Here is a 26,040-nt window from a genome sequence, read left to right as displayed (position 1 = left end):
CAAGGATGAACGCAGGACGTGGACAAGGGCGCTGTCCATGTCCTGTGTTTTTCATCCCTGTCCGAGCATTTGCACCATCAACTCAACTTCAAGAATTACACCCTGGCTCTTCTTATGTGAAGACGTTCACTTATCAGCTGACTGCAGTGCATACAGAAGAGTTTCAGCCCTCAAGTGCATTATTTTGTTCATGACGGTCCTTTCATTATGAATGTGTCCTCACAGTAACACTTAATCTTTACAAGTACTTAAAGTGAAAGTTCTTTTTACCATGCATGTTTTCCTTTTTATAATTCTGAGTGAGTATTAGTGATATCTATTAACATATCAAGCTTTTTATAATCAAGGCAACTTGTGCCAAAAATGTGGTGATAAAAAATGTGGGAACCTTTGCACTTTTTTTTTTTGGAAAGAACTTGAGAGTTAAAGCATTAGCTGAATAAATATAAACCCAACAATACACAGTAAATAGGTTTGTTCAACTACTTTGTATGCAAGGTGACAGCAAAAAACTAAATCTACAGTACATAATGTGCAAATGCACCAGGTGTAGTTCTTCAGTCTTCATGCTACCAGAGGCTTGCCAGTCAGTTGTATTCACTGGTAGACTGGAACAAACAGTCCAGCACTCCCAACCTCTCAGACATGCCAGCCCTTCAGCACTGATAGTATTGAGTGTCCAGAGCTCCCTCCCCATGGTTCTTAGCCATATTTAGTAAACTACTGCAAAACTCTATGCAAGATGGCTTTTAATGTGTGCAGGAGTGCACCGAAAGGCAGCAGCCATATTAATGAAGAGGCCAATGATGTGGTTGCACAAATAGCTTTTCTAGATGTGTCATGAGCATGACAAGTTCAAAAGCAAGAGTTAATAAATTAGCCAAACTCTGAGACTACTACTTTAACTATAATGGCCACAACTTCAGCAGCCCTTCAAGCTAATTTTGTTTTTCTATCGCCCTCAACAGCCTTTTCCCCAGATGAGTTGAAGGACTTTATGTGGCTGTGCATATTAAAGGCATTACCACCTCTTCTTTCAATTCTCTACATCTCTCACATATTAAAGTTCTTTCTGTATGATCCTTGTACAACTAGAAAAATGTGTAAATTATTAATGTATCTACTAGGGCACAATGTCGTGTACAGAACTCAACATTTTACAAGGGCTCACATGGAAATTTAGTCTTATATAATAGTTGTCATATACAGTCGAACCCCTTTATAAGAGACACTGATATAAGAAACAAGTGGGTATAAGAGACACCAGTGGGCCTTCAGTAAAATATGGGTTAATAGGAAAATGCATAAATGGTACCATGCTTATAAAAGACATCTCATATAAAAGACAAAAAATGCTGCCCAGAGCATGCCTCTTATAAAGGGGTTCAACTGTATAGAATTTGTTGAACTTTTACACGAAATATAGTGATTAGCTAGCCTTATGAGCAAGCCAGTGGCAGCAAGAAAGAACAAATGTGCCATAGCTAGTGCTACCTCCTTGCAAAAGGATAGCTGGTAAATCAAGCCAAAAATGATTTCAGATGTCCAGCATGCTTATTGATCCCCAATAACAAGAACTTACCTTTTTCTTCCACCTGGGTGCGAGCAAGGGGTCCTGATAGGGCCTCAACGTCAGCTGTGGCAGTGGTGGCACTACTTGATAATGTTGGTTCTGTTCGCTCATCCTCTGGGAGGCTAGATACTGAAACCTGGCTGGTGTCCAGATCTGATGCCCATGTTTCGGACTCGCCAGGCCGAGGGGCTCCAGTGGGCTCTTCTACTTCTGCATGAAAAAATTTCATCCAGTCTCAATGTAGCAATCTAGATACCAGAGGTAATGGCTTTCTTCATAAGCCAAGACTACAGAACTCAGCAGTGCCCACGGGCTTAGCATCAATGTGTGTCAGAAGTCTACAGATTATTTGAATAAAGAACACATCAATTTCACTTCATTGTATCTTCAACCTCAACATGATCTTATGTCTAAGTCTTTAGATACATATGAAGATTTACAAACACTGTCATAGCATGACAGTTACTCATCATCACTGCGAGAATTCAGCACATGATTGCTTCTAAGGCCGCAACTAAAACTCTGGAGCTCTGCACTTGGAAGCTGAAGCATAGAAATGTTGGGTCTTTATAGTAGAAAAGGCTTTAAAACTATGTTCAAGTTCAACCAGATTTTTTTTCCCAGTCACTAAGTGAATATAAAAGATTCCACCGAGTAAAAGAACGTGTTAAACTAAATATTTCAAATACACATTATAAAATTTTTACAGAGTAAACCATAAGTGCTATGCTATGCATTCATCATATAACAATGTTCAGCCAAGCCACGCGCTGTTTTATTCTGACAAAAAAAAATGATGAGCATTGTCAACTGCATTATCTGTTATGTAGCCCCTCTTTACATGAAAAGGAATTTTCTAAAATGACTTTCATTTCATTCTTAAGAGCCCAGTCTTCTTACCACAACTCAAGGCTGTCCAGAAGTGTGGCAGTTTGGGCTAGTTGGTAGGACATGACTTTCTTTTTCTCGCGCTCACAGCAAGTTAGTAAAGCGAGGCATAGCACGGACCTGCCTTGAGAATGCCTTGAACAGATCGTGCGTTCACAACATTTCTGCGAGCTTCAAAGCTCAAGTGTCCTGGCTTATGGCTTCGGGTTTTCCTGAGGCGTTTATCGTTTTTGCTGAGACTATCCTGCGGACCAGCAGGGCAGAGCAGAGGCCGGAACAGGATCCGAGCAACATGGATACAGAGCATGAAAGGATAGCCGTTCCGTACAAACACCAGATATCACACAGGCTCAAGAAAATCAGAAAACGTGCGGGAGTTCGTGTGCTGTTCTCTGCACCGTTCAAATTAATCAGTCTTACCAAATCTACAAACCCCCTGAAAAAACAGTCATCAACTGAATGAGTTGTCTATAGGACACCCTTTTCTGTGGTGTTTGTTATGTTGGAACGACCGGAAGGTGTCTGAACAATCGACTGAGAGAACACACTTACAATGTTAGAAACGGGAAAGATGGTTTTCTTGCTCAGCACTGCACTGAGTGCAACTGTGTGCCCCTTTTCAAGGACACAGTGACGCTGTATAAGCACAGGGATGAGCGCACCCGAGTTATCGTCAAGGCCTCGCAGAAGGCACGCGAACAGGTGTCATGCATTAGCAAGCCCTCCGTGTCTCTGTCCGAGAAGGAACTAAGATTCCTTGAAGGTTTTGGTGCACGCAAGTAGTTATATTTACTTTACTTTACTGTTTTGTTTCCTTATAGACTTTTCTTAGCCTTTTTCTGTGCTTTTGTTTTTTCCCTTACTCATGCATTGCTCTTTGTGCCACATGGTTTTTGTCACAGGGTTTACTTTCTCCTCTATATGTTTTCACGCACTGCACAATAAACTCAATTAGAAGTTAGCGTTCGTGTCTTTCTTCTCTCTTTGTCGTTGTTCTGTTCCCGCGCTATAACTATCAGCTGTCCAGAAGGACCACAACCCAGCAGTGAGGCTAGGCCTCCCCAACCTGACGTGGGAGCGGCCCGCGATCCTCCCTCTACAAAACGGGGGTGGAATCTTTCAGGACCTCAATAAAATTTTTCATCCACCCCTCTTTCCTCCAGATACACATATACCTCAGAACAATAGCAAAAAGTTAATAAGTCTCAAGGTCGTGTCACAACTTTATATAATACGACTTAGCTGCCACTAAACAAAAAAAAAAAAATGTCTTCCCAGCAATGTATCCATGTCTAGAAGTGAAGCCAAAATCAGTTTCAACTGCTTTTGTAAGCTGGTTTGCCCACACAGTGTATTGCAGTGAAACAGACTCATAAAGAAAAAAAAATCATGATGCTTGTCACAAAGTGAAGAACTCAGTCTTGTAGGTGGGCTTGGTGAGCATACGTCATTTAATGTGTACCTTGATTGAAGTGTCATCGTTGATGAGCCATAATAGACACTGCACAGTGGTTTGAATGTTCATTCGCATGTTCATAACCTGGCCTTTGATATGTAACTTGCCTCTGCCATATGACCTCTGTGTTGTGTGCTAAGCAGCTTTGCTGGCCATCCACCTTGACGGAGTAGAATGGGTTACAATTTTTACTGTGTGCCACAACAGTGCAGAATACAATTTTTACTGTGTGCCACAATACTGCTTGGATGCCAAATAATAAGCACACATCTGTAGTGTGAACTGGCATCTAAGACCATTTCACATCCACACAGCACAATGAGAGCGAAAATCCACTTTTTCCACAATGCCATGACGCATGCGCCCTTCCCTAGCAGAAGAGTCGTGAAACGTCTCCCGGCCTCAGAGGCCTTCGTTCTAGCAATGCCAGTTCTCCCAGCTCCTACCAAACCCTACTAACACGCCAGAGGGCAGCACAAAAAAATGGAAAAGGCAGATTGCAATGATCTTTGTACTGTTCAGCACGTGTGACATAACTAAATCATCATCATCATCATCAGCCTGACTACGTCCACTGCAGGACAAAGGCCTCTCCCATGTTCCGCCAGTTAACCCGGTCCTGTGCTTGCTGCTGCCAATTTATACCCGCAAACTTCTTAATCTCATCTGCCCACCTAATCTTCTGTCTCCCCCTAACCCGCTTCCCTTCTCTGGGAATCACGTCAGTTACCCTTAATGACCAGCGGTTATCCTGTCTACGCGCTACATGCCCTGCCCATGTCCATTTCTTCTTCTTGATTTCAGCTATGATATCCTTAACCCCCATTTGTTCCCTAATCCATTCTGCTCTCTTCTTGTCTCTTAAGGTTACACCTACCATTTTTCTTTCCATTGCTCGCTGCGTCGTCCTCAATTTAAGCTGAACCCTCTTTGTAAGTCTCCAGGTTTCTGCTCCGTAGCTAAGTACCGGCAAGATACAGCTGGGTGGTAGGTATCGTAATTAAACTGAATAACTGAATACAAGATGAAGGTAGTACAGGCTTACGCGCCTACATCCAGCCATGATGACGCTTCAGTTGAAAGCTTCTATGAAGACGTGGAATCGGCAATGAGTAAGGTAAAAACACAGCATACTATAGTGATGGGCGACTTTAATGCAAAGGTAGGGAAGAAGCAGGCTGAAGACCAGGCAGTAGGAGATTATGGCATTGGTACTAGAAACGCCAGAGGAGAGCTACTAGTAGAATTTGCAGAACGCAATAATTTACGGATTTTGAATACCTTCTACCGAAAACCGCAAGTGGACATGGAGGAGCCCTAATGCCGAAAATAAGAACGAAAATAGACTTTATAATGAGTGCACACCCTGGAATCGTGCAGGATGTGGAAGTGATTGGCAAGGTACGATGCAGTGACCATAGAATGGTACGGTCTCGAATCCGCCTAGACTTGAAGAAGGAACGACAGAAACTGATACGCAAGAAGCCAATCAATCAGCTAGCACTGAGAGGGAAAGTACAGGAATTCAGAGTGTCGCTGCATAACAGGTACTCGGCTCTTAGTGAGGAAACCAACCTTAGCGTAAATACAATGAATGATAATCTGACGAGTATCATTACGGAGTGTGCAGTGGAAGTTGGAGGCAGGGTAGTAAGACAGGACACTGGCAAGCTTTCCCAGGAAACGAAGAACCTAATTAAGAAGCGTCAAATCATGAAAGTGTCAAGTACAACAGACAAAATAGAACTGGCAGAGCTTTCGAAGTTGATTAATAGACGTAAGGTATGCGATGTAAGAAGGTATAACTTGGAGAGAATTGAACACGCTCTGAAAAACGGAGGAAGTGTCAAAGCATTGAAGAGGAAACTTGGGATAGGCAAAAGTCGGATGTATGCACTAAGGGACAAAGAAGACAAAATAACTACCAATATGGATAGGATAGTTAAAATAGCGGAGGCGTTTTACAGAGATCTGTACAGTAGCCGAGACAACCACGGCCTTAATACTATAAGAACTAGCAGTAACCCAGATTACACCCCACCAGTAATGATAGAAGAAGTCAGAAAAGCTTTGGAGAGCATGCAAAGAGGCAAAGCTGCTGGTGAGGATCAGGTAACATCAGATCTGCTGAAAGATGGAGGACAGATTGGGTTAGAAAACTAGCCACCCTGTTTACGAGGTGTCTCCTGACGGGAAGAGTACCAGAGTCTTGGAAGAACGCTAACATCATCTTAATACATAAGAAAGGAGATGACAAGGACTTGAAGAATTACAGGCCGATCAGCTTGCTCTCTGTAGTATACAAGCTATTTACAAAGGTAATTGCTAACAGAGTAAAGAAAACATTACAATTCAATCAACCAAAGGAACAAGCAGGATTTCGAACAGGCTACTCAACAATTGACCACATTCATACTATCAATCAGGTAATAGAGAAATGCTCAGAGTATAACCAACCACTATACATAGCCCTCATAGATTACGAGAAGGCGTTTGATTCAGTAGAAATATCAGCCGTCATGCAAACACTGCGGAATCAGGGCGTAGATGAAGTATATATAAACATTCTGGAAGAAATCTACAGGGGATCAACTGCTACCATAGTGCTTCATAAAGAAAGCAACAGAATACCAATCAAGAAGGGTGTAAGGCAGGGGGACACAATCTCCCCAATGCTATTTACCGCGTGCTTACAGGAGGTTTTCAGAAGCCTAGAATGGGAACAGTTAGGGATAAGAGTTAATGGAGAATACCTTAGTAACCTGCGCTTCGCCGATGACATTGCATTGCTGAGTAACTCAGGGGACGAATTGCAACTCATGATTACGGAGTTAGACAAGGAGAGCAGAAAGGTGGGTCTTAAAATTAATCTGCAGAAAACGAAAGTAATGTACAACAACCTCGGCAAGGAGCAGCGCTTCGAGATAGGTAATAGTGCACTTGAAGTTGTAAAAGACTATGTCTACTTAGGGCAGGTAATAACCGCAGAGCCGAACCACTAGAAGAATAATAATGGGGTAGAGCACATTCGGCAAGCACTCTCAAATTATGACAGGTAGATTGCCACTATCCCTCAAGAGGAAGGTATCTAACAGCTGTATCTTGCCGGTACTTAGCTACGGAGCAGACATAACTAAATAATTGCCATTAATTTAGCTTCAAAAGAGAAATTTCAAAATTAGCAATGGAAGTGCACACTGTTATCAATGAAGTCACAGAAACCATGGGTATATAAAAGCGCGAGCTAGTGCTTTTATATACCCGTGGGTCATGAGCAGATCATGAAGCGAAAATGAAGCTGCCCAATTGTAATTTTCCCAGCTTGAATAAGGATTAGACATGCCAAATATTTCAGCACAATATCCAGTCTATAATTAATGATGCTCGTTTAAAATTTCAGTTTTCTTGGGCTTTTAAGTGACCACACAGCATTATTGGCTGCCATACGCCCCAACATGCGACATCAGTGCAACATCATGGTAAGTAAGAGATGGCAATTTATCGGAACCTAGAAAAAAAATAACACAATAATTTTTGCACTTTCAGCTGTGTATACTATGAAAGTACAGTAAGTGATCTGCTTGGTTCTACTTTCAAGTTCATCCGAGCTCCGTCACATGTTGCCTTCACTCGCTTGGCACAGCATCCAAGAGTTTTTCTTACTAATTGTGCTAGGTTGTCTTTTACGGAGTGTTATGGGTGGCTTAATCCTTGCTAGGCCTACCGAGTGCGCCATCAGGCAGAGCTGTACAACTTATTAAAGTGGAAACAACATTCGTGATGGCTTTACGGTGCCGTATTCAAGACTGTGTAATGCTACAAACCTGCGTCAACTATGTCTCAGCAAACATCGTTATGTCACCATGTATTGTCGATGACAGAGACTTCATTGGCTGACTTGAAGTGACATCAGCTGTACTGCTGAGGAAAATGTGAGCGAGGAATCAAACTAGTGCTTTTATAGCTATTAAGGAAACCCGAACAATGAAACAAGTTGAGGTATTGAAAGAACAGCCAGGAGGATTCTGAATACACACGCAGTTGAAATTTTTTGGAAAACATCTCACGACCCCTTTAACCAACGTTTGGGCTAAGAAGAATGGTAGCCAGAGACGTTGCCATGGCATGGTAAACCATGCCAAAATTAAGAAATGTTCACCTGACGTAAAGGTGAAGGCTGTATACCTGCACTGGTTGCATACCAGCCACCACATACATACATACATACATACATACATACATACATACATACATACATACATACACACACACACACACATACATACACACACACACACACACACACACACACGCGCATACTTACAATGGCTATTGATTATGTCACTATGAAAATGTGTATGAAACTGACACACGAGCAAAAAAGTGGAAACTGTGGTGAAGAGCTGCCATGTTCATAGAGTGAACTTAGCAAGGCCATAACCAGCTGCAAGTCCAGCTGTGTGCTCCAAGTATGCAAGAAATGGTGCACATTAAATAGCAAGCATGTTTATTTGAGTTTCTTGGGTTTTGTGACGAGCAGCCATCCGTATAAATTTACCTAATGACAAGGCACAAGGCTGCCTGCAACTTTCTTCTATCACTTTTAGTAATGAATCACCGCAACACTTTAGGAGCTATGGAATTCTGCCCTCAATCCTCCCACATGTACCAATATTGCAACCAACAAGCTAAGTTGTGTTTGTTCTTTGCAAACAAGTGCCTGAAGAATATTTGAGTTCTGGTGCCCTAGCCTACCTGTGTGTTTATTAAACTACATGAGGAACTTACCATAAAAGTACCACCAAATGTTAAACCTCTTACATTCAACACAACGCTGGCTCACCTTGAATGATAGTGGTCTTCGTAACTGTAGTGACTGTGTGCTTAACAGTGCCATTGTCATGAATGCCCTTCACCTGTGTGGAGCTCACAACTGTTTCTTCTGAAGGCTTTGTCTTCAATCCCATTGCCTTTGGTAATGGTTCATCTGCACACAGAAGCACAGTGCCTTCAAGATATGTACATCACGTCAGTGTTCTTTAGTTTATTCTTTAGTCTTTATGCATGGCCTTCGAAAGAAAGTGTGAATTAGTTTTCCATTTGACTTAGGCAATGGTAACAGATGGAAGCACAAAACCTTCAATGTATGTTTAAAAAAATAAAGAAAAAAGTAATTCAACATGCACCTAATTTTAAGAACATGGGGGATTTTACGCCAACAAAAATGTGGCTGCTGTAGAGCTCCCCAATTTTTCTGATCATAATGAAATAGTGACAAACCATTCTCCGATATTTAAGAAGTTCGCTTTTATTTTCTTTATTCTTTTATCATTCAGATACAGAGAATATAAATTTGTTATTTACAAAACATAACTTAGATTAGGATGTTAAATGACTTTATCTATATGTGCTTTTCTTTCTTTTTTTCCCAAAAAGACAGCTGCTCAGAGCATGAACAGGCTCTTCTTCATGCAATACATCAAGTGAACGTTTGAACATAACAACAAATAATGAAATACGATCACATAGGACCATAAACAGCATTGTACTGCCTTGTAGCACTAATCACACTAGTGCATGCTACCAATGTAAGGCCTTTACAGAATCTGCTATTACTCGAAACAGTACAAGCCAGGCTTAGATTTAGTTGACAATGTAATGGTGCCTTTGTCAGTAAACCAAATTAGCATTAGCAAGCCGACTTGTTACTACTGCGATAGCAGTGATATGGATACTTTCGGCTGATTTTTGTCGCCGCCTTCCCCCATCATATATATATATATATATATATATATATATATATATATATCCTTCTTAGTGGTCACAACGTGGTTTATTTCGACGCTTTGGCCTAGAGTCTGGCCTTTATCAGGATCTGGCCTTCATCCTGATGAAGGCCAGACTGTAGGCCGAATGACTGCTCACGGAGGATCTACTTGACATATATATATATATATATATATATATATATATATATATATATATATATATATATATATATATATATATATATATATATATATATATATATATATATATATATATATATATATGAGAGAGGAAGAGAGAGCACAAAAAAAATATATCGCAAATCAGAAAAAAAAATTCAAAGACACAACACCGGGGATTCGAAGGAACCCCTCACTCCTCAGTGGGCTGTATAACCAACTAGGTTGTGCCGCTCTCACTATGCATCACACTAACGGCGAGCTATATATATATATATACACAATTTACCATTGGCTTAGGGTCAATGAACTTAAATAAAAAAAGCATTCTTGAAGAAAGCTTGAATGTCTCGCTTGTAGTTATGCAGCACGAAAAATCACAGCTAGTTTCGCTGAAAGGTTTTTGTCTCATTGTTTTACTTGTAAGGCCATCTATTTATATTCCAAGAAGAAACACAAGCTGGTAATATACATATGGCCTCAGTGATTTCCCATCCTTTGTCCTATGTCCTTGAGTCCACATGTTTGGCAAATACAGCCATTCCTGCTAATCGTCCGAATTAATTAGAGTGTAGTTCTCAGAAATAGATTAAAACCATCATGAGCCCTGTGGTGTCGAAGCTTCTAGAGACAAACAATCAAATTTCGTATTAGTGACGACGCTTTAGGCCAGTGGAAGTGGCTGCCAGTCGCGCGTTAACATGACAGCTGTCGAAGCTTCTAAAGACAAACAATCCAGTTTCGTATTAGTGACAAGCTTTAGGCCAGCGGAAGTGGCTGCCAGTCGTGGGTTAATTATTCTAAAATTTTTGTTTACTCCCGAGGCAATCGATTGCTACCTCACCCCATTTCAATATTGAAAATTTTCTTTACATTAACTGCTGGGTTCACAGCCAATCCCCCGTGGTGGGTTGGCGCTATAAATCAAGGAACAAGCAAGCAAGCAATCTTCTCCCATCATCCAGCTACTTGCGACATCGACACCCACACTACGATGTCTGGGACAATCTGAGGTGGACATTTTCATAAAGGTTTAAACTGTACTTTTTGCTACCGTCACTGGTATCGACAATGTCAAACGTCAACTGACGCCATGGAAGGAAATGCCAGACTAATGCCGGCTAAAAACGCTTTATGTAGTTTGGCCTTTGTGATGCCACCGAGTGTCGTACGCACAGCTCCAGCGCAATGCTAGTCGCACTGAAGCAAGATGGGCTCACATACGTACCCACACACAGGAAGAACATAATGCTGCGCATGCGAGAAACGCTGCAATGCAACGCACATTGGACCGTGTTCACTACATTTTGTATGGTTCCCAAGTCTCCTAGCCTTACTTTGTATAACAGTCTGATGTGTTACTATCGCATTCATTGTTTCCGCCTTGTGCCGAAACTGCTACCTTTTTATTTAGTTATCCATTCAATTCTTCGCACATGGCTTTTTCAGTTCCATTTGTTCTTATTTCTCTATGCTGCCAGTTATGCCTCTTGTATGATTGTGTCTTCCTGTCATGTTTAAGTGTATTTTGTAAGTGTCCTTTTTTATACCTTTTTATAGTTATTGAATTGTTTTTTTTTTTCATGAACACTGCTGTATGAATTAGTTATTTTGTATGTACTCCTTTTTCATAAGGTGCACAGGTAATTTCCAGAAAAAAGAATGCTCATGCAACAACACACAAGAAAACACAATAAAAAAAAGGAAGAGAGATCAAAGAGCCTCATAGAGAGGGCATCAGGAAAGACAAGTAATAGAGTCCTGTTGAAGGGAGTGGCAGAAGCAGCAGCTGTTCAGATGAGGAGTCCTGCCTCTTGCTTATAGCTCTAGAAAGTTGATGGAAGTTTTATTGTACCAGACAGAGCACTTATTGCAGCCTTAGTGTTTTGGACCTATGAGTTCCATTCATCATGCAACTACCGTAATTACTCGAATCTAACGCGCACCTTTTTTCCGGTTAAGCGAGTTCATAAATCGCATGCGCGTTAGAATCGAGTACGAACAAAAAAATTACGGCCAATCTATTGCCATCGGCAAATCTAAAATGGCCGCCCCCTACGTGCGTCGGCATGGCGCGTCGTCCATTTCTGCCTATGTGTTTCTCATGTGCGGCACTTCGTACGTGTGCTGAGGAGTTCGTCATCTAGTAGTGCATTAGCATCGACGGCATGGAATGGCCGACTCCAAAAACTCGAGTGCACCATGATGCCGCTTTTAAAAGAAAAGTCATCGCGTGTGCAGAAACGGACGGAAATCGGGCCGCATCGCGGTCGTTCGGAGTTCCCGAAACGTGCGTGCGGGACCGGCGGAAACAAAAGCAGAAGATTTTCGACAGCAAAGCTTTACGCAAAGGCTTCAGTGAACCACAGCAGGGTCGGTTTCCGCAAATTAAAGAGCTGCTCGGCGAGTATGTGCTTTAGCAGCGAGCAGCACAGCGGCCCGTGACGGCAGAACTGCTCCAAGTGCGGGCTATGCAATTAGTCTTCGAAAAATGTCTAATGCGGAACCAGTTTTAAGCGAGCAGGTGCTGGCTAACTAACTTTATGAAGAGAAAGGGAACATGCATATGCGAAAAGTTTTGCGGAGGAGTACGATGAAAAGCTTCACAGTTTTCAGAGGTTCGTCCTAAACTTGCGGCGCAACAACGACTACCTGCTTGGGCAAATCGGGAATGCCGATCAGACGCCTCTTTACTTCAACATGCCTGGCACCACAACCGTCGAGAAGAAAGGGGCGAAGCAAGTTCGCGTGCTGACATCGGTCCACGGTAAAACTACAGTGACGGCAATGCTCTGTTACACGTCAGATGGGCACAAGCTTCGCCCGTACCTCATATTTAAATGGAAGACGCTCCCGAAAGGAGTAGTTTTTTCGAGTGGTGTGATCATGCGGGCCAGCGAGAAAAAATGGGTGCGCGTTGCAATCGATGTCTTACGTTTTTTTTTTTTTTTTCGCGGTGGAAATCGGGTGCGCGTTACAATCGAGGGCGCGGTAGAATCGAGTAAATACGGTAGCTGCAAAACTACCAATTCAATGTCTTGCCATTTATATTGGCATTAAGATCAAAACAAAGATACTTAGCAATTGAATCATGATACGATACAAGAGACAGAGATGACAAGTATTTGAGATACAGGCGCAACATACCAGCAGAATAAATGTATCTCAGACAACACTTGCCCCATAAGATACTTGGATACTTTTGCAATGTCATCAGTAAGTACAGTAGACTCATGATAATTCAAACTCTGATAATTCATACTCTCTCTTAATTCAAACAAAATTCCATTTTTCAATTGGCCCTCTATTCTTTCAATGAATTTAAAAGCCTTCAAACTTCATCATTCGGTTAATTAATACATTTTGCAGGTCCATAATTGACAATATCTGCTGCTTTCCTACTACTATTTAAAAATTTGTGAGCTTATACAATCCTAACAGTCTAAAAATGAAAAATAAGCACCTGAAGCCTTCAAGGCAAAAGGGTTTGCAAATAAACAAGCATTTCAATCGAAGCAGACGCATGGTAAACCGTGATGCTTATCAACTGATACACTGAAACTTCATTATAACAAAACTGTATCTTACACAAAAATAGGTTTGTAATATCCAAATATTGATTATAAAGGTTTATTCTTAATACTATCTTACACAAAAATAAGTTTGTAATATCCAAATATTGATTATAAAGGTTTATTCCTAATACTATGTCTATTACAAGACTATTTTTCATTTACCTTGTTATATCCGACTTTATTATATCGAGGTTTTAGTATATAGAGAGCTTTGTGCTGAAGGCACATACCTATAGCAATGAAGTAGTGGGCAATTCACGATTTCTTCAAAAGGTCTGATCAGCAGTAAATGGCCAATAAACTTGTGGATTTTACACCTCTGTTTTCTCTTCACTGTGTGCAGTTAGGGCTTAAAGACACCTAAAATTTTTAAATGTGTTAAAATCAATGCCTAATCATAATGTGTGGTGTCACCTCACCTGGAGTCATCTATATAAGAACTTCTGATGATTCAAACTTGTTGATAATTCCAACAAAATTCAGAGGTCCCTCCAAGTTTGAATCAATGAGAGTTCAGTGTAGCTACAGTATTGGGGTTGTCAAGTTAATTGTTGGCTGACAAACTTCTCTATGACATTAATGGCTTCTTCTTGTGCTACTGACAATAAGAGGATTAAAAGAAGGGAATTCTGAGGGCTTGTTTCTTTGTTTAACACAGCCTTGATCAAAACCAGTGGACAAGGAAACCAATTAATATATAAGGAATGTTAATTGTTCTGTTGCAAGTTTATTTTAGTAATTGAGAGATAGATCTGAAGAAAGTAAAGTGGACGAGAAGACAACTTGCCACCAGCAGGGGTCGAACCTGCGACCTACCAATTATGCACCCAATGCTTTTATTAACTGAGCTACAGCAGCAGTCAATCCCCTGTCCACATTCTGGGTATTCATGTGCATGAAACCTGGGAGTGTTAGTCAGTTCTGCTTGTAGCCAAGACAGCAACAGCAGAACGCTCCTTCTGTTTGCCAGACGGCGTCACATAGCATGTGAACCATTAACAAGCGGACAGCTCACCAATAAGTCCTCGAATACTACCTGAACACATCAAGTCTACTAGAATGAGCGCCTCGCAATGAATGAATGAAGAAAGGAAATTTTGAAGGCTCATTCATTTGTTTAATACAACCTTAACGTTTTCATCCCGAATGAATGAAGGAATGGAATTTCGGGTGCTTGCTTCTTTGTTTAATACAATCTTAGTACTTCATAAATATCAGTCATTCATAAAAATTATACTAGATAGATGCTTTTAAGAAGAAGCCATCTACAGACATACTACATTAATTAAGCACCAAAAAAGGGTGAAATCAAAACAGGAAAGTTTTATGATGATTTAAAGCATAGGTTGGCAAAACTTGTGGAGCTCACTCAGACTCAGTCAACAAATATATTTTGTGCTTTGAACTCACTCGGACTCAGACTCACGAAAAGTTTACCGAGCCGGACTCGCTCGGACTCAAACTGACGAAAACTTTCTGCAACGGGACTCACTCGGACTCACTCTCATAAAAGTATACTTACCCGGACTCACTCCGGGTGAGTATATTTTTATGGGTTGTATTAAGCACAGATTTTAAGTGGGATGAGCATACTGCCTGTGTTGAAAAAAAAAAGCCTTATAAAAAATTAGGATTTCTAGGACGTGCTTTGCACAAATTCATCCCAAAATTAAAATTCATTGCGTATAACACTTTTATCTGTCTGATCCTTGAATACTCATCTGTGGTTTGAGATCCTCACAGCCAAGTAAATATTAACACACTCGAAATGATTCAAAGAAAAGCAATCTCATACGTTTTTAATCGTTACAGCTACCTTGCAACACCCAGTGAATTGTTGAAAAGAGCTGACCTAGATACATTGGAGGTAAGACGGCAACATGTTTTTAATGTACATGTTTACATGTTAAAGTACATGTTTTTAATTTACCACAATAAGCTCTGAATAAATAAGGATGCGTATATAGAAACTGTTCACCGCCAATATACTTGTACAGAGCATCCGAAAAAACTGAAGGACTATTCCTGTAAAACAACAGTCTTTAAAAACTCATTTTTTAGTGCCCTGTTACTAACTAGAATGCTCTGCCTGGAGATTCGATAAACTGCGAAAATGCTCAGTCATTCATAAAAAAACTTAGACACCGGCATCCCACATGACTTTCATCTTCTTTTCACCTAGCTCTGTATTATTTCTTAAAGTTATCATCATGGTATGCTTGTGTTCATGGCTTTGTATTCTGACTCATTGCTGATTTTCTGCCCTGGTATATGGCAGTTACTTTTTTTTTAACTTTTTTTTTATGAGCAGATGCTTGTCGTCATTGCTGTTGTGTTGCTTTCTTGCTGTTCTTTTTTTACATGTGTGCCCGTGAAAATCGCTATTGTGTAAGTACTGGCGTTTCACTTTTTCTCAATGTTGTAGCTACACGTGGTATGTTTTCTTTTTGTTGCATTTCTATATGCTACCTTCTTTGTATCACCCACCCCTGCCTTAGGCCTCATGTGAGAGGCTGGCAGTATTTCTGAAATAAATAAATAAATATTAACAGTTGTTTACAGTTGCATAACGATGTTAACAGCAACATTGGTGTTAGGAACTTCAGAAGTGTTATAAGCTGATATCAAGCGCTGGTGTTTCAGCAGGGTCTAACAAGAATGGTAGCCCTCAACACTGCTATACAAACCAACTTTAGCGCATGAGGCCGAACTACAATTTACATTAATCCTACATGGCGGCTGTATTATAGAAGTACAGTCGGCCAAAACTTCAACTATTGTGCGCAGCGGCCACTTTTTTCTCTGTCAGCGCCACATTATGAAATGAAGTTACAAAAAATTGCTTCGTGGCCATGTGCTTTGTGGGCATACACTTGTCCTCACCTTTCTTGAAACTTAATTCAGTCATATGGCAAAGATAAACAGAAAAAACTGCCACTCATACACGATAGCTAAAGATTTGGCCAACTGTACATATGTAATCTTTATAAAATCAGATAGCCAGCACTGCAACCACAATTGACATTACATGAACATTAGGGTCTATCTGAAAAGTATATCTGAGGCCTGGTGTTTGCTCTGTGGTACAATACTAGAATACTTCATCGCCACGCACAACACTAGAGTTTGATTCCTGCTGAGACACTGACATTTATTGTTTCCATTCATCCAGTCAATGCTGCCTATGGCCGCTTTTTGTAAACACTCAAGTGTTACCCATGTGTTCTCGCTGTTCCTGGGTAGATATAAAATGCCTATCACCTGTGGCACATATCCGCACACCAGTGGCACATACCTGCTCCCAGTTATGTGCCACTGTTTTTTTTTTAAGTGTTTGACGATAGTGACATTCATTATTCATGTCATCACCAGTGAGTCGTATTTGTCAAACCATCCTGCCTTCCCATAATAATTTTGGTGTATCCCAATTAAGGAGGTGATCATGAGAGCACCCAGATGTAGGCAGCTAGCTACCGTAATTACTCGAATCTAACGCGCACCTTTTTTCCAATAAGGCGAGTTCATAAATCGCATGCGCGTTAGAATCGAGTACGAACAAAAAAATTACGGTCAATCTATTGCCATCGGCAAATCCAAAATGGCCGCCCCCTACGTGCGTCGGCCATTTCTGCCTAGGTGTTTTCCATGTGAGGCACTTCGTACGTGTGCTGAGAAGTTCGTCATCTAGTAGTGCATTAGCATCGACGGCGTGGAAGGGCCAACTCCAAAAACTCGAGTGCACCACGATGCCGCTTTTAAAGGAAAAGTCATCGCGTGTGCAGAAACGGATGGAAATCGAGCCGCAACGCGGTCGTTCGGAGTTCCCGAAACGTGCGTGCGGGACCGGCGGAAACAAAAGCAGACGATTGTCGACAGCAAAGCTTCACGCAAAGGCTTCAGTGGACCACAGCAGGGTCGGTTTCCGCAAATTAAAGAGCTGCTCGGCGAGTATGTGCTTGAGCAGCGAGCGGCACAGCGGCCCGTGACGACAGAACTGCTCCAAGTGCGGGCTATGCAATTAGTCTTAGAAAAAGGTCTAATGCGGAGCCAGTTTAAAGCGAGCAGGTGCTGGCTAACTAACTTTATGAAGAGGAAAGGCTTTTCCCTGTGAAGGGGAACATGCATATGCGAAAAGTTTGGCGGAGGAGTACGATGAAAAGCTTCACAGTTTTCAGAGGTTCGTCCTAAACTTGCGGCGCAACAACGGCTACCTGCTTGGGCAAATCGGGAATGCCGATCAGACAACTCTTTACTTCGACATGCCTGGCACCACAACCGTCGAGAAGAAGGGGGCGAAGCAAGTTCACGTGCTGACATCAGTCCACGGTAAAACTACAGTGACGGCAATGCTCTGTTACACGTCAGATGGGCACAAGCTTCGCCCGTACCTCATATTTAAATGGAAGACGCTCCCGAAAGGAGTCGTTTTTTCGAGTGGTGTGATCGTGCGGGCCAACGAGAAAAATGGGTGCGCGTTGCAATCGATGTCTTACGTTTTTTTTTCTCGGTGGAAATCGGGTGCACGTTATAATCGAGGGCGCGGTAGAATCGAGTAAATACGGTAGTTAGCTGATACACAGATAGATGCCAAATGTGCCTGCAGTACGCAAAGAAATGCTTCGCATTTAATATATTGTGCACATGCTCTCAGATGACAACTCCTTGAGAGCAAAAGATGAATAAGACTGGTGCAGATTCAAAAACAAATGCGATGCTGCCAGTTGATGCAAGTATGCAAGTTTATGAGCACTCATGGTTCAGAAACCTATGTCTCCAATTACATATCTCAAAACCATAATTTAAAAAAATGCTATCACATTTTTTTGTACTTGTTCATATTAATTTAACTTTAATTAACAGATATTCATCAGATATTTTGTAACAAGACCTCACGGTTGTTCTTACAGTTGCTGAACCACAAAGGTAAGTTTTTTATAGCAATGACCTAGAAGAAAGATTAGGACAAAGAACAAGACAAAGCACTGAGGCAAGAATAAAGAAGATTCTCCAATTGTAGGAGCAAGCCATGCTCGCCTTTAGCTTATTCATTATACAGGTACAAGACAGATCCAATGCAATGCAAGAAAAGGAGGGCATCCCAGAGAGCAAGTACGGTATTAGCCCAAATATGCATAATTAGCAGTGCAAGGACAGCCATAATAATGAAAAAGCACAGAATGTAGGTACAAGCCAGCCAGCAAAGAAATTGAAACAGCACAATGTTATGAAGGAAAATCAATGGAACATTCAATCTTACACTGATATGAGAAGAACAGGTATAACACCATACAATACATTATAGAAAAGAAGCCTATATAGGTGACAGAAGAGCTACATATTTACACACATGAAACCTTTAAAGACTGCATAATACAGGAAGCGGTCAAATAGAAGTGTTATGCTGTCATTTTACAGTGTCTTCCTTACTTGGCCCTTTCGTTTTAGTAGTTGAGCACAATACTATGCTACATATGTTCTCCAGCATGTTGTGCAAATAACAAGTACACTGGAGCATATTCAGCACCACATTTTCCCATTACACAGCCAGAAAAAGTCAAGGCAAAGCATTCCAGAGCAAAAAATGTTAGATTCAGCCACTCACTGCATGCTTGTTTCCCTGTTAAATAGTTAGCATCAACTATAAGAATGTCACACACGTGAGAACCATGAATTTCCTTTGAGCAGGCAGTCACATGACCCATATTACAGTCGAAACCCGCAATAACGAAACCCTGCGAGTACGAAATCCCCGCAGCAACCAAATATTTCCGGATCCCCGGCAAACGTTTATAGAAGCCCATGTATTACGTATCTCGCAGCAACGAAATGTTTTTGTACAGCGATCCCGCATTAACGAATTTTCTACCACGGTGCGGGCCTTATTTTACCCTACCGCCAAAGGTTAACTGTCTAAAATATGCCCGTATGCATGTCATGCGCACTAAAAATTTGTAAACGTCTGCTTTTGCCGCGCTAGCATGGGTACCGCCATTTTTGTTTACTTAAATCGGCAATGGGGTCTGTGTACGGCAACATGCTTGGCCACACAGCAGCAGGCGATGGCAAATGATCATGCTAGAATGCAGATGGCACCGTCGGACGAGCTCAACAGGCCAAATCAACACCAACAATTGGAATCAATCAAAACTACGAAAAGAAGACTGGAACTAGTGGCGAAATCGAGATGAAGTTGCAATGACAACTGAGAAAAGCTTGATGCCAGAAGCGAATTCTCCGTTGATCGCGGAAAAAGAAAAAAACGGCAACAATATCATCATCATGTTAAGCAGCCTTGCAGAGATACCATTAGGGGGCAACACAATATCCTGCATTGCTTCCGTCATTTTGTCGCTTCCGTCATTTTGTCACTTCCGTAGCCTCACACACGTGAGCGCCTCGAGTTGTGTTGTGTGTAGCTGTTTGCGTGAAAGTGCTGTGGGTGGCTAATGGCACATCCGCTCTTGCTAAGATGCTTCCACCAGCAAAAAGCGGAAGTTTCTGTCGCTTCGCGATAAGGCTGCCATCATTGCCGAAGTTGAAAAGGGCAGGAAGAAGAAGGATATTGCCGAGGAGTATTGGGAACTGCTTCAAGCATGCGGGCTTCACCACCCCCGTGCAAGCATCACGCACGGATTGCGCTCCGGCCTCACCAGACGAAGATTTGGACGAAGACGCACTTGACGGCGAGAGTAGTGGCAGTGCAGCGCCTCTATCCCTGACCAACGCCTGGGGGAACTTCGAGCCATCGACATCAACATCCCAGAAGAACTCACCGTTGATGCATTCGTTCGCCGATGACGACATAGTCCTGTACGAGAAAGTGACTGACGAGGCCATTATCGAAAGCGTGCACGAAGCTGACGACACCGAGGACCAAGAAGAGAGGCACGCGGAGAAACCCAACCCGCGGGTTGTTTTGGATGCGCGGAACATCCTTCGCTCTTTCTTCGGCGCACATGACAACGACGTAGCAATGGACCACTTTTTCGAGTGCGAAGGGAGAGCTTTGAAGTTGTTGCATGACAAGTTGACCGACTTCTGGCAATAAATTTTCGTTCTGCTGGCCGTATCACTGTTTTTATGTCTCATACTCGCGGCAACGAAATTCTCATGAAATTGAAATTTTTCAGTTTCCCCAGTGATTTTGTTATTGAGGGTTTCGACTGCATTTGATTCAGTTGCCACTTGCAGCCCTGCTCGTACCAAGCAAGTAGCTTAACAAACTTTGACAATGCTGAAACACTAGCATATAGTTATTATCACTGGGATGAGCCACTACTGTGCATGCACACATGATGATTGGTATATATATATATATATATATATATATATATATATATATATATACACACACACACACAAAATGTTGCAAAGGCTTATAAAGCAAAGGTTACTTTATAATTTTACGCAGCCAGTTTACACAATGGCTAATAGTTACGTGAAGAGCACAGCAGAGGAACTAAGACAAGGGACCAACCGGGTTGAACAGTACATACAATAGTGTACTGTTTGTACACAAGGTCCCATTAGGTAAAAAACAGTTAATGCCTTATTCACATAAAAACTAGGGTGAATGCAGCTACTCAACTTGAACAATCTCTTTGACCAGATAATGTAGTAAGGACTCTCGTAACACATGCTAAAAGCTAGTGAATGCACAAAAAAAAATGGCTGAATGGCTGAGTAAAATAAAATTGGAAACTACATCACTTGACATATCTTTATGTCAACGTCATATCTTTACGATCTTCACTTAAAGAAAATTCTATTAGACGTTTACGTTTATTCACATTTCCAAAACTGGTGAAATTCAGTACTATGCCCTAAAAAAATGTTAAAAAGTGATCAATCAAAAAATATATGAGGCCTTGAACAACAGTACTCTGTCCGCAATTCGAGTTATAACTGCAATGCTTGAAGCATATTTTTTAATTTGCCTATCAAATAATACTGCATGACACAGACACCTAAACGAAGGCGAAAAACGCAAACTGACAATAGCCTTTTGCCTAAGTAAAAAAAGTGTGCAACTAGTTATAACAATGCACACTGTTAGAATGCATTTGCATAAAAAAGCATAAATTAATACCTAGATATGCAAAAAAAAATTACTGCTTAGATAGGAGTGCATTCTCGCTTGCTTTAATTTAAAAGACAGAAGTCCTATATCCCTTGCTCATTAAAGTCTGAAACAAAATATTCCAGCAGAATCCACAAGAATCAAGTACATTTTCATGGCATATAACACATTTATGTGCATGATAATGTCCTGTAAAATAAAGAATTTTGTTGTAGCTATGGAAGTAAAAGCAGTCAACATTTTATATATTACTAAAATTGATCAGTAGATAAATATTACCTGTTTGTGCAACTTCATGCAGCAAGGTTTCATAATGAAATAAGTTCTTCCTAATGCCTCATGTCAAACATGCAAGACAAAGTGACAAGTGTAGTTCAAAAAATGTTTCTGGGGTACAGTAAAACCTCATTAATTAAAACTCGGTTATTTTGAAATCCTGCTTAATATGAAATATTTCCGCAGTCCCGTATATTACAATGCAAGTCTGAGCGGGTAAGTTGAAGCGGCGGTCAACACCAGCCTGGGTAATTCAAAAACTTTGGGTGCCACGTGCCAATTCCCTATTTCATTGCAAATCCATGGAAATGACAGCCCTTAGGAGCCAGCCACAAGGCAATGCAACGTAGCAATACTAATGAGTGGCAACTGAAGCACCTCAACCTCCCTACCTTACGCAAAAAAAAACAAAAAAAAACATGGTTGATCCCTCTGTCATAAGAATTGGTAAAACACGAAAGTGAAAGGAGCCCTTATAGAAGCAGTTGGGCATTGTCTATTTGTGTTTGACAGCTATAGCACTGCTTAACATCAATGCAACCATGTCAACCCTTACATCTCCATCTCGACAACTAACATAAATCATTAATAAATAAACAAACTCATTTAGTTACATATACTTGAGGTAGCTGTAGTAAACAGTGAGAGTGGAATGAGAGAAAGTGATGTTATGGTGGCTAGCAATGTGACAGCCAGGAGAGTGTGACTGATTGGACGCCGACCTTGGGCCAAGGTCGCCTACTCGCGGCATGCAGTAGTTATTTAACACCACTGCTTAACCAGCGGGAAACGCAACGCGCATCGTGCTTTCCCTTTGACCGGCCGCAGTTATTCACTGGGCAAAGTGGGAAACGCGGAGTCAAAGCCAGGCAAAGCCAGCTTCGCAGAGCTATTTTTCGTACAGATAGATGCCATGATCGACACCTACACTTGTGGTATGTGGTTGCCATCTATGGCCGTGCTAAAGCGATGACAAAACTGATTTCTCCTATTGAAAACACGCCGAATGGGACGGATGCTTTGAAACGACGCATCAAAGGAACTAATCGTGGATGCCACGGTCATGATGCATTTCTGCACTTTGCCGAGGACGCCGTGAGATGCCACTGGTAGATATAAAAGGCATATCTTTTTAGGTCTAAAAAACATGTGACCGTGGCACAATGGATAGTGTGCCCGGCATCTGTCGTGGCGAACCCAGAAGCCTCAGGTTTGACTCCCACTGACGGTATTTTTTTCTTATCTTCTGATCGTGCGTATTTTTTCAACATCATTTTCGTGACGGAAATGCGTCATTGAAATATTGGTGGGATCCGGCATAAAACACTTTCATGTTTAACAAAAAAAAAAGGTCTCGTGGTGAACCAAAATCTGCTCCCGAGAAAAACAAGACATGCTTCACTGCAAGACAGCAGTGACAGGCGGGCAGCATATTGCATGCTTCTTGCAATGTCAGTGCATCATGACTTGCCCATTCTTTCTGGGATTGTATAGAAATTAAAAATTCACACCATCTTCCCAAAGGAAACCCTGATGGCATGCAAAGCAGCAGTGTTGTGCCCGGGTGGCGTCGCAGGTCGAGCGGCACTAACGCGGGTGCTGCGGTGAGCACTGGAAGATTCGAGAGCGGTGGTCGCAGTAGCGGAGCGAGCGGCAGTAACAGCAGGTGTTGTGGGCAAACGAATGAGACAGCAGCTGCAGGCGCTGCAGCAAGTGCGCAGCAGGCAAGGAAGAGAGTGACGTCAACGCGCAGTGGGAGGGGAGCGTGACGCCAACGCGCAGCTGTGGCGTGACCTACTTGGCACACGCTTCAACACCTGCAGCGAGAGGAGCACGTTGCGGAGCGTTTGTACGGATGCACGGAGCGACAGCGTTACACAGGCTAGTCAAAGAGCTGTTTCGCATCTAATAAAGGGCAGTTTGGTGGTATTCACGATGTACGCGAGCGAACTTCTGACAGCCTGTTACTCCGGCCATTCGCGCACTTGCACTGCTGGTGGCGTTTTTGCCTGCAACGCCTACTTTGAAAATTAAGTTCAAAAGTTTTAATTGTGTTTTCCAGCCGAAACATATTGCCAATTTTGTCACACTGGCCATTATTAAATACTTTATTTATCTAGAAGGAATGGGCGAAGATTGCGTGCTAACGCAATGACAAGAAGATGACATGCTGCCCGCGTGTCACTACTGTGTTGCAGTAAAGATGTCTTGATTACAGCAGGCGTGCATTTCAGTTGATAATGACCCTGCCTCTTTTATTTATTTATTTTTATGGCAGCAGCGTGGACTGCCGTTCCCTGGGATTGCGGCAAAATTAAGACCAGGTATTGCTGGAAAACATTACCTTTGGAGTCGCAAACTAGCTGGCACAGCAAACGACCAGTCTGATAGCTTCGAATAATTCCAAGTTCCTAGCATCCCACTATTTGTATGTTCTGTTAATTCGAAAACCTGCTCAATTCAAAGATTTCTCGCGGCCCCAGTGACTTCAAATTAATGAGGTTTTATTGTATATCACAATCGGAGAATAGCACAACTGGACCTATACAAGTAGCTTGGCATTTTTACAGCTTATATAGCATGGCATAAAACTTTGGTATTCTATAACATCCACTGTTACAAAATATACAAAGGTAAAAAATTCTGAAAATCCATGTTCCTGGTTTTGATTAATTTGAATCTTTTCATTCCCAAGTGCATTGTAGCAGCCTTTTCAGCCTAAAACCAGAATGTCGAAATCCTACACTCCAGCAACAGGCAAACAGCATTTTTGTTAGTCGTGGCATTCACACATGAGAAAAATTATTGGCAGCACTGTTCAATACAATTATTAATTTATAAGGAAACAACAGCTCATTTCTTGAAGCATAACAATCAAAAGAAGAAGCCCATTACCTAGAAGCTTATATGATGTCAGCAGAAAAGGCAGGCAGAAGCAGCTCAATGAAGCAAAAGCCAAACCGTGGATCATTTCCTACACAACAAGCATACCTTGTTCAAACTCTTGGCTGTAGCGCTTGCTTTCACGACGTGCCAGTTCAAGTTTCTCGACTGCTGGCTCTTCAACTTGATCAGATACGTCCACTGCTGTAGTGCCAGGATGTAAATGATGCATCAGAGTCGGTATGTGCAGTTGCCTTTCACATTTTTCCAGTGACGTTTTCATCCTTTATTTTCGATCAACTTAAATTGTGGCAGTTGTACGAGCATATTTTATTGAAGGAAACTACTAATGTCATGTTACCACATATTGTGCAGGAAAATAAAGAAACAAAATTAAAGCATAAACATACAGCAAATAAGCACAGACTCTTTGGATAGCTGATACAGCACCTTCGAATAGGAGGACTAAAAGTTTAAGTAAGACACGAAGGGATGCTTCTATACACCGGTATCTCATTTTTTGTTTAGAACCTAGACTCAAGCACTTACTACACAGAGAGATGAGCATATTTGCAGTAATGAAGTGATGTCAAAAATTTGTACAAGTAATAATCATAACATTTCATTGTGGCCAGTTATTTCCACCAGAGAATCTTCATGATCCAGCCTGTAATGCGAGTACGGTACGATGTTGCAAGATGTTGCAACACACCATTTGGTTTATGTACATTAGGATGAGTCTCTACAAATGAAAAATACGTCAGGTTATAAGGTAAATGATTTTTGCATGCCACACATTGTGCAAAAGAAATGCAAAATAGAAAAAATATCATATAATAATGGTGCTGTGCAAGGGAAAGGCTCACATTTTAGAAGACATTGGTGCTCTGGCGGGCACACACAGAACAAGCTTACGAATTTTCTTAAGGTGCTCTTGATTAGGTAGCCTAGCAGTATAAAGTATTTGACCTTAAACTTATTAATGAAGCCAACGTTTTGCTACGAAGTTCATGTAGGCGTAGTCGAAACAAATTGCCTTGCAAAAACACACACACACACATATTTTACCAAGCTTTGATTTTTTGCTAAACAGAGCTGCAAGCCACACTTACATGTACACAAAGTGAAAGGCATGGCAACTACAAGTGAACATTACAGACTGAGATGTACAAACGGATGCCAACTTGGATATCTATGCAACCACTGCAAAACCAGCTTTCACTGCTGGTGCAATTCCAGTTTTCTTGGCAAGTGTTTTCCTTGCATGTCATCAAACTTTTCAAGCATTACAATTTACATTTTTCTATATTCCTAAACCCCTTCCATATTTGCCCTGCATTTTAGGAGCCGAATTTTTACTT

General features: G+C 41.5%; 1 protein-coding gene across 27 annotated transcripts in view; it reads right to left on the bottom strand.

The window, feature by feature from the left end:
- Positions 1-26,040, bottom strand: part of LOC119176963 (uncharacterized) — a 351,479-nt gene that overhangs the window by 50,869 nt on the left and 274,570 nt on the right. For 25 of the 27 annotated variants that reach the window (XM_075878307.1, XM_075878295.1, XM_075878310.1 and 22 more), the window contains 3 exons: positions 24,788-24,883; positions 8,761-8,904; positions 1,583-1,783 (listed from right to left, as the gene is read on the bottom strand). In XM_075878307.1, the coding sequence (XP_075734422.1) occupies positions 1,583-1,783; positions 8,761-8,904; positions 24,788-24,883 (441 nt within the window). The remainder of the gene's footprint in view (positions 1-1,582; positions 1,784-8,760; positions 8,905-24,787; positions 24,884-26,040) is intronic. The other 2 variants (XM_075878308.1, XM_075878301.1) reach the window with 2 other exon arrangements.

The sequence above is a fragment of the Rhipicephalus microplus genome, chromosome X, assembly GCF_043290135.1.
Source record: "Rhipicephalus microplus isolate Deutch F79 chromosome X, USDA_Rmic, whole genome shotgun sequence".
Classification (NCBI taxonomy): domain Eukaryota; kingdom Metazoa; phylum Arthropoda; class Arachnida; order Ixodida; family Ixodidae; genus Rhipicephalus; species Rhipicephalus microplus.
This window is presented reverse-complemented; position numbering and strand designations above follow the sequence as displayed.